Source organism: Camelina sativa, chromosome 12 (assembly GCF_030686135.1).
Source record: "Camelina sativa cultivar CO46 ecotype springtype chromosome 12, ASM3068613v1".
Lineage (NCBI taxonomy): Eukaryota > Viridiplantae > Streptophyta > Magnoliopsida > Brassicales > Brassicaceae > Camelina > Camelina sativa.
In genome coordinates this window covers 39,343,859-39,358,817 of record NC_141891.1, presented here as the reverse complement: position 1 = coordinate 39,358,817, position 14,959 = coordinate 39,343,859, and the positions used below count along the sequence as shown (strand labels likewise).

The 14,959-nt window shown below is 32.1% G+C and overlaps 2 protein-coding genes across 2 annotated transcripts; both read right to left on the bottom strand.

Moving 5' to 3' along the window:
* Positions 1-178: 178 nt before the first annotated feature.
* On the bottom strand, positions 179-796 carry LOC147933346 (uncharacterized). Its single transcript, XM_087477413.1, has one exon. It carries the CDS (start codon positions 794-796, stop codon positions 179-181), a length of 618 nt encoding a protein of 205 aa, XP_087333539.1.
* LOC147933345 (uncharacterized) lies at positions 793-2,217 on the bottom strand. The gene has a single exon (XM_087477412.1). The coding sequence runs from the start codon at positions 2,215-2,217 to the stop codon at positions 793-795; it is 1,425 nt and encodes a 474-aa protein (XP_087333538.1).
* Between the last annotated feature and the right edge of the window lie 12,742 nt (positions 2,218-14,959).

Sequence of the window (14,959 nt, the reverse complement as noted above, 5' to 3'; positions counted from 1 at the left end):
GTTACAGATATAGTAAAATACACAAAATACATAATATAAATCACATTTGGTATCAAAAAGTTAAAGATAAAATTATATATAATATAAAATGCAAAATACATCACATAAGATAAATAATTCGGGTACCCACGGGTTTACCCACAAAACTAAAAACCCATTCGGGTTTACCCACTAGAACCTAAAACCCATTTGGGTTTTCAAACTTGGGTTTTTTCTGGGTAGGTTTTTTCGGGTGTGGGCTGGGCTGGGTTTTTAAACCCACGACAACATCCCTACTGGGGACCTCCCGTAGACGACAATCACTGATCATATTCCGGAAAGGAAAGAACGATGATTCTACCCGTGCTGGTCCACCAAGCTTTTCTTCATTGCTGAGTATTTCATTTAGATCCCCCAAAACCAACCAGGGATCGTCCCTTGAGACGCCAATACTTATAAGGTCATGCCAAACCACTTGTCGTTGTTGGCTCACTGGATCCCCATAGACATAGGTGACGAAAAATGTCAAGGATCCCATCTTAACCATAGTCTCAATCATACGATGATCAGACCTGAGAACCTCCACCTCAAATGTTGACTTCCAAAATAAGGCCAAACCTCCGCTTAGTCCAACCGGGTCAACTATGTGAGAATGATTGTAACCCAAGGACTGTTGAATGTTACTGACGTGATGACTGGAGTTTTTTGTCTCCAGGAGGAACAAGAAATCCGGGAAATGTACACGTCGCATCTCCCTCAGCATAGGAACTGTCAGGGTGCCCCCCAATCCTTGACAGTTCCAACTCATAAAACTCATACTTGCGTCGGCGGTTCCTCACCCGGAACCACCTCTGCATTACGCTTAGCGATTTTTGATGATACTTTAGCTTCATCCGCAGCTTTTCTTTTTGATGATGCACCATCATCATTTACCAGCTCATGTTGTTGTGGACTAGTAGCAGAACCTTCTCGCATTGCTTGTGATTTCCTCCTCCATTGATTTGGACGTTTCCTCTTGTTTGGTTTCTTTGCAGTAATCCCGGCAGCACCAGTTGTAAAACTAGGTTTGATAACCGTAGGATTACTAGCAAGAACATGAGTCATAGCAGCAGAGTCTGAGACTGCTTGTCCTTTAAGCGAGGTGCGAGACAGAGCAGGTCGTGGTGTTGCCAAAGGCTCCGACTGTTCCTCGAGAGGCGAATAAGTAGAACCTGCTCGTTCAAAGTCAAAGACTAAACCTCTATCTTTGTTAACATCAGTGGTTAGGATAGGGGGAGCCTCTAGTTGAAGCAAAGTCCGTTGTCCTGAAGAATCTCCTGCTAAGCCCCAGACTGATTGTCGAACTCTCTCGATATGAATCTTCCGTAACTGAGGGTCTGCAACTGAAAGATATTGCCTCATTTCATCCAGAACAGCTTTAGCAATTTTTGGTTTGCCCGATACAATATCAATCCCTACATCATCATCAGTCAGCACCCCAAACAGAGGATCATCTTTGCTTATTTTTGGTAGAAGCCTGTTTGGAACCACTGTTGTAGGCTTAACTCCTCCTATGCCACTGTCCTGTCGGTTAGATGGATTGAAAGGACATCTTTCTTTGTCATGAGTTAGACGGTGGCATTGATAGCATCTCTTCCTGATTCGTTCATACTCAATACCAATCTTGATTATCTCTCCTGATGGAAGTTGCAGGTCACGAAAGTTCTTCAATGGTTTGCTCACATCAAACAGTATACGGACCCAAACGTAACCTTTACTTTGTGGCTTCAGCGGATCAAAAGCCACATGAGTGACTTGTCCAACATATCTTGCAATTTCTTTGATCGTTTCAGTAGTATTGAAATTCACCGGTATGTTGCGGAGTCGGATCCAGATGGGTAGAATCTTTAAATAATCAGTCGGTGGTTTGTCCACCCAACGCTCAAGGGTGACACTCCAATCATTGAAGGTCCATGCCCCCGAGTCCAGTACCATGGCTAAGTCGACCTCAGAGTCAAATATGAATTGAAACTCATCTTTTGGAAGCGCTATGCCCCTTACCCTGTTATAGACTCTCCATAGTCTAGGCATCTCGTGAATCAACTTGGACAGCTTTCGGTTTTCAGGGCAAAGGAGCCTCCAAATGATGCTGCGTTCATTCTTAACACACGAACTGAATTGTGGTAGGTTCGTCAGCACGATCGGTGTATCTTCTTCTAACGACATCTCCTGTAACGCCTTGTCTAACGCATACTCCATTTGTCTCAGAATTCAAAAAGCCTCAGTTAAGGATCCGTAAGAATAGATTCTAACTGGTGGCTGTGAAGAACTCAAGAACTAGGTTAAAACTTCTTCAAAACCTACCAATTCCGCCGAGATCTTCAAAAGATTTTGCAAAGATTTGATAGTAACAACCAAAATTATCTCCAAATCCGGCGAAATACAAAGATTTTCCCTGTAAACTCAATCTTTTCAATAGAGTTGAAACCCTCTATCTGAAAAGGAAGGACCTAAGCCTGGTACATCCATTTCCATTTGTTTCGATACTTTACCCAATTAGTTTAAATTGTGCCGATTACAGAGTCAAAATTAACAAATATTAGTCAATGCTGACTCAGATAACACGTCGTTTTAATTTTTGAATTTAAATTTTTTTTTAAAAAAAACGTAATACTCAAGACTCAAACCCGGATTTACCGTCTCAAACAAATATGCCTTAACCAACTGATCTAGTGACCATATTTGAAATTATATAAAACGTTTATATTTGAAATTATATAAACCGATTTCAGAGTCAAAATTAACAAATATTAGTCAATGCTGACTCAGATAACACGTCGTTTTAATTTTTGAATTTAAATTTTTTTTTAAAAAAAACATAATACTCAAGACTCAAACCCGGATTTACTGTCTCAAACAAACATGCCTTAACCAACTGATCTAGTGACCATATTTGAAATTATATAAAACTTTTATGTTTATAATATGTATTTACGTCTCCTCCCCCTCTCAACCTCTTCGTCTTCTCCTTCTTCTCCGCTCTAATCATCTCCAAGTCTCAGATCTCTGACTCCGTCATTGCATGGTGACCAACAAAACTCCGCCCATCATCATACATGTTTAACGATCTCAGAATCTTTATGATCTTTATACTTTACATCTTCCATTAAGAATTTCAGAGGTAAAGCTCCATTGTTCTATTCGATTTTGATAAATTGCATCTTTTAAATTGTTGCGTAAACTACCTGGTTTTTTTTTTGGAAAATTGTTAATTGCTGTAGAAAATGCTTTGTGCGTGGATACATATTTATAACTATAATAGATTTACATATTGCCGAATATTGTGACTGGATCAGTTGGTTGTGGCACGTTTGACCACGGAGACCTGGGTTTGATACTCGAGTGTACATATTTTTTGAGAAAATTTGGAACTCAGCATTAAAACGACGTCGTTTTAACCACCTCAGTAAATTACATGTCATCTGAGTCTGCATTGACTAATCTTTGTTAATTTTGACTCTGAAATCGACATAATTTATACTAATTGGGTATGAAATTTTAATTTTATATGAATATAGTTATAAATTAGCACGTGTGTTTGTACAGATATAAATTGGCACTTCCAAAATTGTACAGGTAGAAAATGGTATTTTCATGTTGGTAGGTATAAAAATACCTAGGAGTGTGAGACATTAAATAAAATTTCCAATTTTGGTTAATCATCTGAATAATAATAATGAAAATACAAATTTTTGAAAAAACACATTAAATTTATAGTTGACTGTTGAACAAACCCTTAATAATCAATGAAATTGAAAAATAAAATAAAAAGTTACGGTGATTACGTTCCGGACACAAGTATACGGAGGATTGCAATCAATTATTATTTGACCTGTTAGCCGAGACTCGACCATCAAAGGAGCAACCTTCATCAGCATCAACCAAGACTAACACAACCAAACATAAATAAATTATGCAGCAGTTTTTTCTTTTATTTCTCTCAATTATTTTCTCGACATTCTTTTTCATTATTTTCTTTAACCTTATTTTTCTCTTAGCATCTTTTTAGCTTTTTAATATTAGATATTTAATCCGTATGAACAAAAACATATCTCGATAATAGAAACTCTTATTAACCCATAAACATGAGTAAAAATTCTTAGTTATATAAAATATTTGAATGATATGTATCACATAATGGTAGAATACATGCATATTACTAGGGGGTATTGGACACGTGAATGTGAAAGAATTATGAATTCCAGTGTTATTCGATAAAACGTTTTATAAAGTTTTTTAAAATCTTGTGTTATTAGACTGTGTAGGTTTAATCATTCTTTTAAAATATTTTAGATTCTAATGTTATTCAAGTTGTTACTTTTTTAACTCTATTAAATTCAAGTGTTATGGGATGTTATCTAATTTTGTACAACATCATTATTTAGTGAGAATGCAAGAGACTTGTTAGTGCAAAATGTGAAGGACAGATTCCGAACTTTCATGGTCAGATTTGGATAGATAAAAAAAAACATATACACATCAATAATTACTTGTGACGAACTCATCTTTACTCATTAGTCCCGGATGGCAACTACCGCTCAAGTCCCCCCCGGCTATCAAAACGTCTTGCATTTTCCTTCTTCTATCAAATTCTCATCTCCTTCAAAAAAAAATTTCCATGGGTCATAGATTCATCGAGCCAGAAGCTCTCCATTAAGATTCTCCTAGAATCGAACCAGAAGCTCTCCCTCATGCAAGAGTGACTTCAAACGAAAAATCAATCAATCTCAAATTCTCTTCTAATAAAGGAATTGGGTACATAATTTTCGAATTCTGATTTGTATATTTGATTATTTGTTTCCAGTATCGTGTTGGTAACTAGGCATGTCAATTAGGACCAAATCCCACGGGCTGGCCCAGCCCGGCCCTAAAAACACCAGACTTGCGCTTAAATATATATGTCCAGAAAAAATCGGGTCTTTCAGGCTCAACCCGTTTGGGCTATAGGGTTTTTCGGGTTTAGCCCGACCGAGCTTGGACCAGTCCGAAAAGTCCTTTAACAAATATACTTATACCTTTTTGTTTGATTGCAATATTTGATTAATAATTTATTGTAAATAAAGTTTTAAACTCTAATCCTATTTTTCATATTGATATTTTTAAATTTTTTATCTATGATATTTTATATGAATTATATATTAGTTTATTTGGTTAAAGTATCAAAATTTTATTTAGTTTTAAATTTTTCTATTAAATTAAGTTAGTTGTAGTGAATATAGATGATTTATTAAATTTTTGATTGATTTGTTTTATAGTGCACCTTCAAACACTGTTTTTCTAAGACTTATAAGTTTGAACTTTTGATCGGTAAGATAAACCCAAAAAAGCCCGAAAAGCCATGTACCCCTGTTAGGGCCGGACTCAGGCTTTGAAATATAGACTCGAAAATATTTCAAAGCCGGGCTCATATACGAGCTTTACGGGTTTTGGGCCGGGCTGGGCCGGGCCAGCCCGATTGACACCCCTACGTGTTGGCACATTATATTATTATAGTCTCATCAGTTTTGATTTATGAAAATTAGTGTCATGTTTGATTAAGGGCATAACTACTGAGTTTGAATTTGGAAATTTGATTTGATTCCCCGTCTTCAATGTTTGTAGTTTTAGTGGAAAAAAAAATTGAATCAGTCAAGAGTTCACTGCGGCGGAGAGAACGAAGAAGAACGACGATGGCCATAAGGAGAGAGATAAAGGTCACGAGGACCATATCTTTTTAATTCAGTTAAAATTCTAATAACATCTAATTATATAAAGTTGGGTTTTGAAAGTTAGTCATTAACAAGATTTTGACATGTGTCAAGTTATCAATCTCATATTTTGACATGTGTAAAGTTAATATTTAATAGGAGGAATTTGATTTTTTTTTAAAATATATATTTTGTTTTAAGAAATATTAATGTCAAAAGATAATTATCAACAATTACAGAATTTATAAAAAAATACAAAGTTATTTTAATAATTATAAGAAGATTATATACGTGTATATATATATATATTTCATAAAATTCGAAATTATAATATTATTTAATTATTTTTAATTTGAAATTATTTAAAAACACTGCTTTCAACTTTGTTTAATTGGGATTTTTTTTAGTGGGAAGATAAATTTTTCTTTTTTTAAAACCAAAATTTTCTCATTCTTCCTTTTTTTTAGTTGGGAATAGGTAAGATTAATAGGTTGACCCATAAAAAATTAATACATGCGTCTACTTTTCTTAAAACTGTATTTTAAAATTTATTGTAGTATTTTTAGATTATTTTATTTAATTTATATTTTCATCTTTGAATTATTTGGAATTTATATATTACCGTGCTTTTAAATTTCTATTGTTTCATTAATTATGTCATATTTTTTCTTCTAATTTCTTAATCTTGATTGCTTGGTCATAAACCCTTCTTTGTTTTGCAAACATAATTGTTACCATTATTCATTCAATCCAAAAATGAGATAATAAGTAGAAGCTCATCAACTTAATGGATGGATAAAATAGGCTAATCAAACACAAGCTTACAACAAACATAGATTGATAGATTGGAAAAAACATAAATCATTGTTGATACCATAGGAGCTCAAAGACTGTGACACACTGGTTTGGAGAATGTTTAAAATAATTGATTTTGGCTACATATGTCACCAAAATGCACTTATTTTTTTGGTCAAGGGTCCTGAGAAAATTTCATGATGGGTGACCTTCCTGGGAGTGATTGTCGGAACTGTGCGAGTGAGGACAAAACATGGGAAAAGATCATTTGCTGATTTGTAGGATCGGTAAACAAGTTTTTAAAGCCTTCCAGACGTAACAAACCGGCCATCGAATATGGGTGGATCCACGAGCCGGGAATAGATGTAGGGACCACTTAGGAAGGTGAGTCCATGGACTGAGAATGGACATGGGCTCACTAAGCGTGCAAGGTGGCAGTTGAGGCATTACAGAGACAGCTTCTACATCATGGTGTATCAAAGACACTTCCACGAATACATTGGGAGATTTAACATTAGCTACTGTCAAATTTTTTTTGTGAAGTTAGAAAAAAGGTTTTTACTTTAATTTGTTGTTGGAGCAAGCCATTTTGAGATAGCAAAAAGATGTGAACATGTTCTCTCCACACAAGAGGAGGGCATAGCCGAGGTTCTCTCTATGGTGTAGAAGGTTGGACACAAGGTTATCTCCCCAAGGGAGGAAGGTGGAGGAGGTTTGACACAAGGTTATCTCCCCAAGTAAGGAAGGCGGAGCCAAAGTTCTCTCCATGGTGGAGGAGGTTGGACGCAAGGTTCTCTCCATAAGAGATGAGGCCAGAGCCGAGGTTTTCTCCATGGTGGTCATACACTACTGTGATGATATATCATTGATTGGTATATTATGTAATATATTTTTTATTCGAAACGTTTTTTGAGCCAACAATTTTAGTAATTAAAAAACTATGCAGAAGTGAAAGTAAAATAGTTGGCTTAATGTTTTCATACACATTTTCTAGGTGGGTGAATATATTTGTAACATAGAGTATATTTAGGTGCAAAAAAATATATTTTTAATGGTAACATACATAAAAGATTTGTAAATGGATATAAATCAGTGTATTATAACAAAAATAAAATTTATAAATAACGTAAAACAAATCTTAATATAATTTATAAAATTTTAAACCCGCACATCGGGCGGATCCTCAACTAGCTCTATTATAAAATATACTTGGTGGACTAATAAAGAAAGATTTGAGAATCTTTTACCATCGCTAAAAGTCTGTAAATTATGACTTAAATTCTATTCAATTAAATTCTCTCATAATCCAGTGTCCAATACCCCCCCCCCCCCCCAAAAAACTAATTTCCCTTTCATTTTATTGTATGTGTGTTCAGTATTTTAAATAATTTAAAAAAAATCTAGAAAATTAAAAAAAACATATATTGAATGAAAATAAAGATGTCATGATCTAATATTTATAAAAATTAAAAATACCTCTTATTATATGTTCAAATTAAGCACATGATCATCACTTTTGTCTTGAGAATGGTTTGGTTCTTTGCCCACCACATTTTCTCCTCGTTAAATATTCAATTTTTTGTATTTCTCTTGAAAAAAAGTAATAGTATATATTACATAATTGATTCAATACATCATAAAACTCACCACATCTAAAATGATGTATGTTGTAGTATTTCTATGTTTTTCCTGTTGTTATAATATGGATAATGTACTTGTTAAGTTTTGTTTCAAAAAGTAAAACATTTCCTATGGAGAGTTCTCTCTCAAGCGATAGGAACAAAAACCATGTTAGACACAAGAGGAATGACTTTAGATCCAGTCTGTTCACAGTGTGGATTACATGATGAAACTATCAATCATATCCTTTTTGACTGTTCTTATGCACAAGATTCGTGGCACTTGTCAAATCTACCTACTGAAGTATTACCACAACCTTTTCAGCAGAATATTGACACGATTTTCTCTACCTTCCTAGACTTACAATCAGATGACACTATCACAACTACACTCTGATACCTTTTTGGCTCATGTGGAAGATTTGGAAATCAAGAAACAAACACATCTTTGAAAGCATCACTATACCCGTAAGAGCACTATGGACTCAGACCAAAGCAGAAGTTCAGGATTGGCTGGCGGCAATAAATCAACAGAGAGTACAAACAAGTTATCCTGGTGAGAATCAAGATATCAATCGTTGGACACCTTCTATACATCCAATCATTAAGCGTAATTTCAATGCTAGCTATAGTACGGAAGATCAATTGGTAATAGGAGGGTGGATTTTTCGAGATCACACGGGTAAATGATATGCTCAAATTTACCCTAGAGCTACTCAAGAGATCAATTGTAGTACTTAGGGATCGAATCCATAAGGACTCTAGATTCACACAATAGATTTAATAATCTTTTAATTATGCTAAATCAAAATATTAATTTAAAAACAATGCAGAAACAGAATTAAAAAGTGTTGTAAATTCGTAAATTAAAAATGCTAGGTCTAGGAAAATTCTCAGGAAATCATGGAAAATCAGATCAATTAATTAATCAAGCATGATTCAACAGTTTAGCACCGTTCTTAAACTCTAAACACAATTGTAAAATAAATCATTTCTCACTGCAAATATTATCTAAGTTTTAAAACCCGAAAATCCAAATCTCTTTTCAAAATTCAAGTTAAAAACAGCAATAAAATCAAGTTTAGATAAGTTCACAAAATCACTAATTCAAATCTCTTTGCAAAAAGTAATTTTGCTCACCAAAGGTTTTTGTAAGGAAAATAAGTTATATTCTCATATCAATCAATAATCTAAAGATCTAAATCCAGATGACTAATCAAATATCTAGCATTAATAACAACCTATTGTAAAGAACAAGAAAGATAATGAATCCAAACAATTAATCAATCTAACAATCCATGAAATCCCTAATGAGAAACTCTAAATCTAACAAGCAGATCTACTCAGACATAATTGTAAGAACACAAATCATGAATAAAATAGATAGCATTAAGAGATTAAAAGAAGAAGAAAAGAAGTTCTGAATCTTCTATGAAGGAGTCTTGATTCTTCTCTCCAAAAGCTCTCTAAAATCTCTCAAAGTGTTTTCTCTCAAAAGTTGCAGGGAAAAATAAAGCTTAGGTCTAAACAATGACCCAAAAATCCTATTTATATTCCTAAACACGTCCAGGGACTAATGATGCAAATATGGAAAACTGCGGGGAAACTTTGTAAATCTTCAAAACTTGTGAGAAAACTTCTGATTCTTCTGCTGGATGATGGATCGATCGACACCATCACTTGCATCGACCGATGCAAGTCTCTAAACTTGTCTCCCAACTTCACAGCTTAGCCTCAATGCTTGAATGTGCTCCAAATCCTCCTATTTAGCTCCATTATGCTCCCATCCATGCAAAATCCTATAAAGACTAAAAAAGACTCTAAAATACCAAAAAGACTCTATAAATAAGACTTATATTATGGCTAAAAACACCTAAAAACCATGATATATCAGTAAATGCTTAACATGGGGAGCAAGTAAGCTAGGAGCAGCGAAATCATCACTTGAAGCAGAATCAAAAGCTCTACTTGGTGCAATCCAACAAGCTTGGATACGGGGTTTCACGAACATCATCTTTGAAGGAGATTGCTTAATTCTGATAAACAATATCAATGGACTCGCAACAAATGCTGCTATCCAAAACATATGTATGGATATATCTCTTTGGGCATCAAGGTTGACACATACTGAGTTTTGTTTTGTTCGTCGAGATTGTAATGACTCAGCTCATGTTTTAGCAAAATTTGGTTGTAGAAATATTGTGTTTTATTCGGATTCTGTGTCGATGCCTTCATGGCTCAGTTCTCTGTATCATCCAAACATTGGCTAATTTAATAAAATGACCTTTTGACGAAAAAAACGTTTTGTTTTATATTTATTACCAAAAATAAAATAAATAATGTTGCAACAAAAAAGTTATGTGTATCTTCTTTAATCTCTTAAATTTAATCTTTATTTATAAACTATATTTTATGTATAAAATTTTTTAAAAGTTGTGTATAAAGTATAAACTAACAAAATTAGATGTTATTACACAATAGTAATTAGATTAGTAATGGTAAAATTGTATTTACAACTTTAAAAGCCTTATGCTTATGAAAAGCTCCATTGATAACTCTCTAATTTACATGTTTTAAGCATCTTTTTGTCCATATTTTTGCATTATATATATCCTAACCTTAGCATTTTTAGGTCATTAACTGTAAGAATTTGCATTTAGGCCATTTAGGGTGCTGCATTCTTGCATTTGTGCATTTTGGATGGAAACATATATTTTGGAGCTTAAAAAGAGCAAAAAAGAAGGGTTAACAAGTTGCAGCTATCACAAGGACGGAACTGGTTACATTTATAGATTTATACAGAAGCATCAAGAAGGAAAAAGGAGGCACCCGACTATACCACCTGATAATTGCCACATAGCACCTGGTCGAGTTCATGACAAGACCTTCAAATATCGACTCGAATGAAGATTTTACGGTGGGATTCAGCTTCTGAGTTCTTCATCAAAGTTATAAGAAATCGAGTTCTCTTTCCAAAGATGGTAATTTGAAGCCAATCGGATGTGCGGTGCAAGAGTTATTCCTGTTTTAGTGAGCGTATATACATCCAGATCGAAGAATGGAACCACCCGATCACCTATCCGATCATGCACCCGAAGTGGAGCTCGAGTTACACCTCGTGAAGCATGGTCGTATACCTGCTGAAGTGGCTAGGTCAACCTGTTTCCTTATAAATACCCCCTCTTAACCTTATTTTCGAGAGACAGGAGGCGAGAGCCGTTTCTACACTTTTCTTAGTATTTCTTTTCCAGTTTTTGTTATTCTTTCAACTTGAATTCTGTTTACATTTTGCTATTGCTTCTTTTTAATAAAACATTGATCTCCTTTTCATCTTTATGATTATGCAATTTTTATTTATTTCTGGGTTTATGTTTTTTGCCATGAGATATGAGTAGTGAATCGAAGTTTCTAGGGATGAGATAGACAATTATGTGTTCTTGATCGGCTAGGATGTCTTAGTTTGGTTGTTTATGTTTTATAAATTCCTTTCTAGATTGGTGTTCTTAATGTTATCAATAGACCGAGAGGTTGAGATTAGATCTAGGGTGTTTTACCATTGAGAGATGTAGATGAAATGCTTGAATCAATCAATGCTAGAGATTTACTCACTTAGCCAAAGAGATTAGATGTGTAAAGAGTTTATTGATAATAATGAATCAGTTTGTATTGCATGCTTGGTCATGTTTCTCCAACGAGAGTTGGGTAGGGGAGTGATCAAGGTTAATTGTTTCTATCACGAGAGTGTTTTAACAAGATTTTAGAGATTCATTGTTTAGGGAATATTTGCTTGAGGCATGTAGGACATCCATACTGGTCAGGAACATTTAGGAGTCGATTACCCCATCCTTAGGAGCTTTCGCATCTTGATTGTTTACTGTTTTTATATCAACCTTTTCAGGTACTCGATCACCTGCATCGTGTGGTACTTCGAGTTGTTCTTGATTTTTGTTCTTTTTATTTTCTTATTTTTGTTCACCTTAGGTTGATAGATAAAACCCCCATTATTATTTGGCTTGACTTGCTTGTTTCTGATTGCATCCTATCTGCTAGTATAACAACCATTTGGATTGATAACTTTTTGTACTACAACTGCATAGGGAATTGATACTCTAGGTGAAAATCCTGTTATCATCCATCTAAAAGCATTGAGCTGTAGAGCATTTAGAAGTTCTATATGTTTTCTTAGACCATCTCTAATGTACTTTTTACTAAAATATAGTAAGTCTAAAATAGAGTTTAGTTTTTCTCCGATGTATCATTTTATTTTTTACAGTAAAATAGAGTTAGCGTAAAAATAGAGTTAAATATATATTTACTCTAAATATATTCTCTGACTGGGTAACATGAGTTATCAAAATTGAGTTATAATTTGATGTAAGTTGCAGTAAAAATTATGTGGTAAAAATGACAGTTTGATGTAGTAAATTTGCTGTAAAAATATGAGTTAGCATTTTAAAAAAACAACTGACTGATAACATTTGTGATGTATCAATTGCAGTATATATTATAAAACTAAATTAAATATAAATTTTTCTTAATAATGACATTTATAAATTTATTAATAAATAAAATGTTACTTTTAAAATAAAAATAGTTAACATGTATATTTCGTAATATTTTTAGGCACCCATATATGTTTTAACAAATATATATATATATATATATATATATATATATATATATATATATTTTATATTTCAGTTTTGTTTGAAATAGTCAAACATAACATTTTAAAAAAATGAAAATCGTTGACCAGATTGGTTAATGCTACGAGTGTAGCATTATTAAAAATGAAAACAAAAAAAAAATTTTAAAAATAAACAAATCATGGGAAGTAACTAAAAATATAAAGAAAAATAAAAAAAAAACTTCTCACTCAACTCTAATGCATGAAATTTTTCATGATGTTGAATAATCTGTTGAATTAATAATTTTACAAAGGGCATAACTCAAAGTTGTACATCAACTATAACACATTGTAATTCAACTTCAACTTTTAAAAAAAAAAATTATTCATGATTGGTAACATTTTTGAGTTATCTATGAATAAAGTCTTAACTCAATGGTAACTCATGTTACCAATCAGAGCCATAGAGTATCCAATCCTTTACTCTATTTTAGAGTAATCTATACTAGTATTTTTTTTTTTGTCATCATTGAATCGACAAGGCCCAATTAGCCAAGCCCTACTACGTGGGTAACGCGACTTAGTGGAGTCGAACTCCGGGGTAACCACTTGACTAAAGACACTTCCCCATTTATACTAGTATTTTTGCAGCAGTTTTTGCTCAAAAATACTTTTTGGAAAGTTCTTACATTTAATGCATTGACTTTAATATTAGTTACCAAAAATTTCAAAATTAATTATAGGTAAGATTTTAAAAAATAAGGAAATCTTTCTACCTCATTCAAACATAAATATATGATTCCCTTTCATTTTTATTTGAATTTATATTTAAATTATCTTGAATTGTTCTATAATGCATTTAGTTAATAAAAAATGTGATTTTTTACTGCATATGATGTAATAAAAAAAATTAAAAACAGACATATATTACTCAATAGATAAATAAAAAAATACAGTTACAATATCTCACATCGGCTAAAAAATTGGGCAATAGTTCAGAGTCATACTATCAAAGGGACCAAAATGATTCATAATACAATTGAGTAGAAAGCTTGATTTATCAGGCATTCAAACTTAAAAAAACTTTTATTTAGTTTATTTCGGTTCTTTACTTTAAAGATTTTTAAAAAGTTAAATATTATAAATATTTAAAACTTTTAAAAACTTAAATATTATATATATTTATATTTTATAAAAATTATAAAAATTATAAAAATTATAAATATTTATATTTTTTGGAAAGTTAAATTTTATAAATGTTAAAAGTATTAATAATATTTAAACGTTTATGAAGTATCAAATATTATAAATATTTAAATTTTAAATATTATAAGTATTTCAAATTTTTTTAAAAAGTTCGAAGACCTTTAAAATATTAATAATATATTTAAACTTTTGTGAAACTTCAAATATGAGAAATACTCAACTAATTTAAGAATTCCAAGTATTATAAATATTTAAACTTTATAAGAAGCGACAATCTTATAAAATGTAAATGGTTACAACCTTAATAAATAACATATCAACTCAATCTAATATTTATAATACAAAACAATAAATATTAAAAATTAAGATTACATAGTGAGAGTTAAAATATCTCAGGACAGAGTTATATAGTGAGACGAGTTTTGTCGATATTTATATAAGTTTAAAATATCATTAATTTGGTGTTAAACGGGTAAAACATCATTTCATTACTTTGTTAACACTATCGGTATCCGAGAATAGACATATCTAATTAAATTGATTAATAAATATTATGTAAAAAATAAATTATATTGTAGTATTATATGGTTATATTGTAGTATTGTAGTATTATATCTTGGAGTTACCTTCTAAATTAATGTTTGGTTGACAAAAAAAAATTATATTGTAGTATTATATGGTTTAAATTTTAAACCATAAAATTAACAATTATTATATAATTATAACATATTTAACCAACAAATACAATTTATAATTTAAATGTTTTAGTTATAAATAATTTTTTCACGGTGTACCGCGGGTCCTAATCTAGTATATAGAGTAGAATTAGAGCAAAATATTACTAAATAATAGAATTATGAAATAAAGTGGAGTCGAAAATGCTCTAATAAAATATGATTGTATGTTAAAAGTTAAAGACATTATGTTTATATATGCATATGCTCTACCAATCAACTCTAAAATCTGCTATATATGTATGTGTGAATTAATTACTCTCTTTGTTTTTT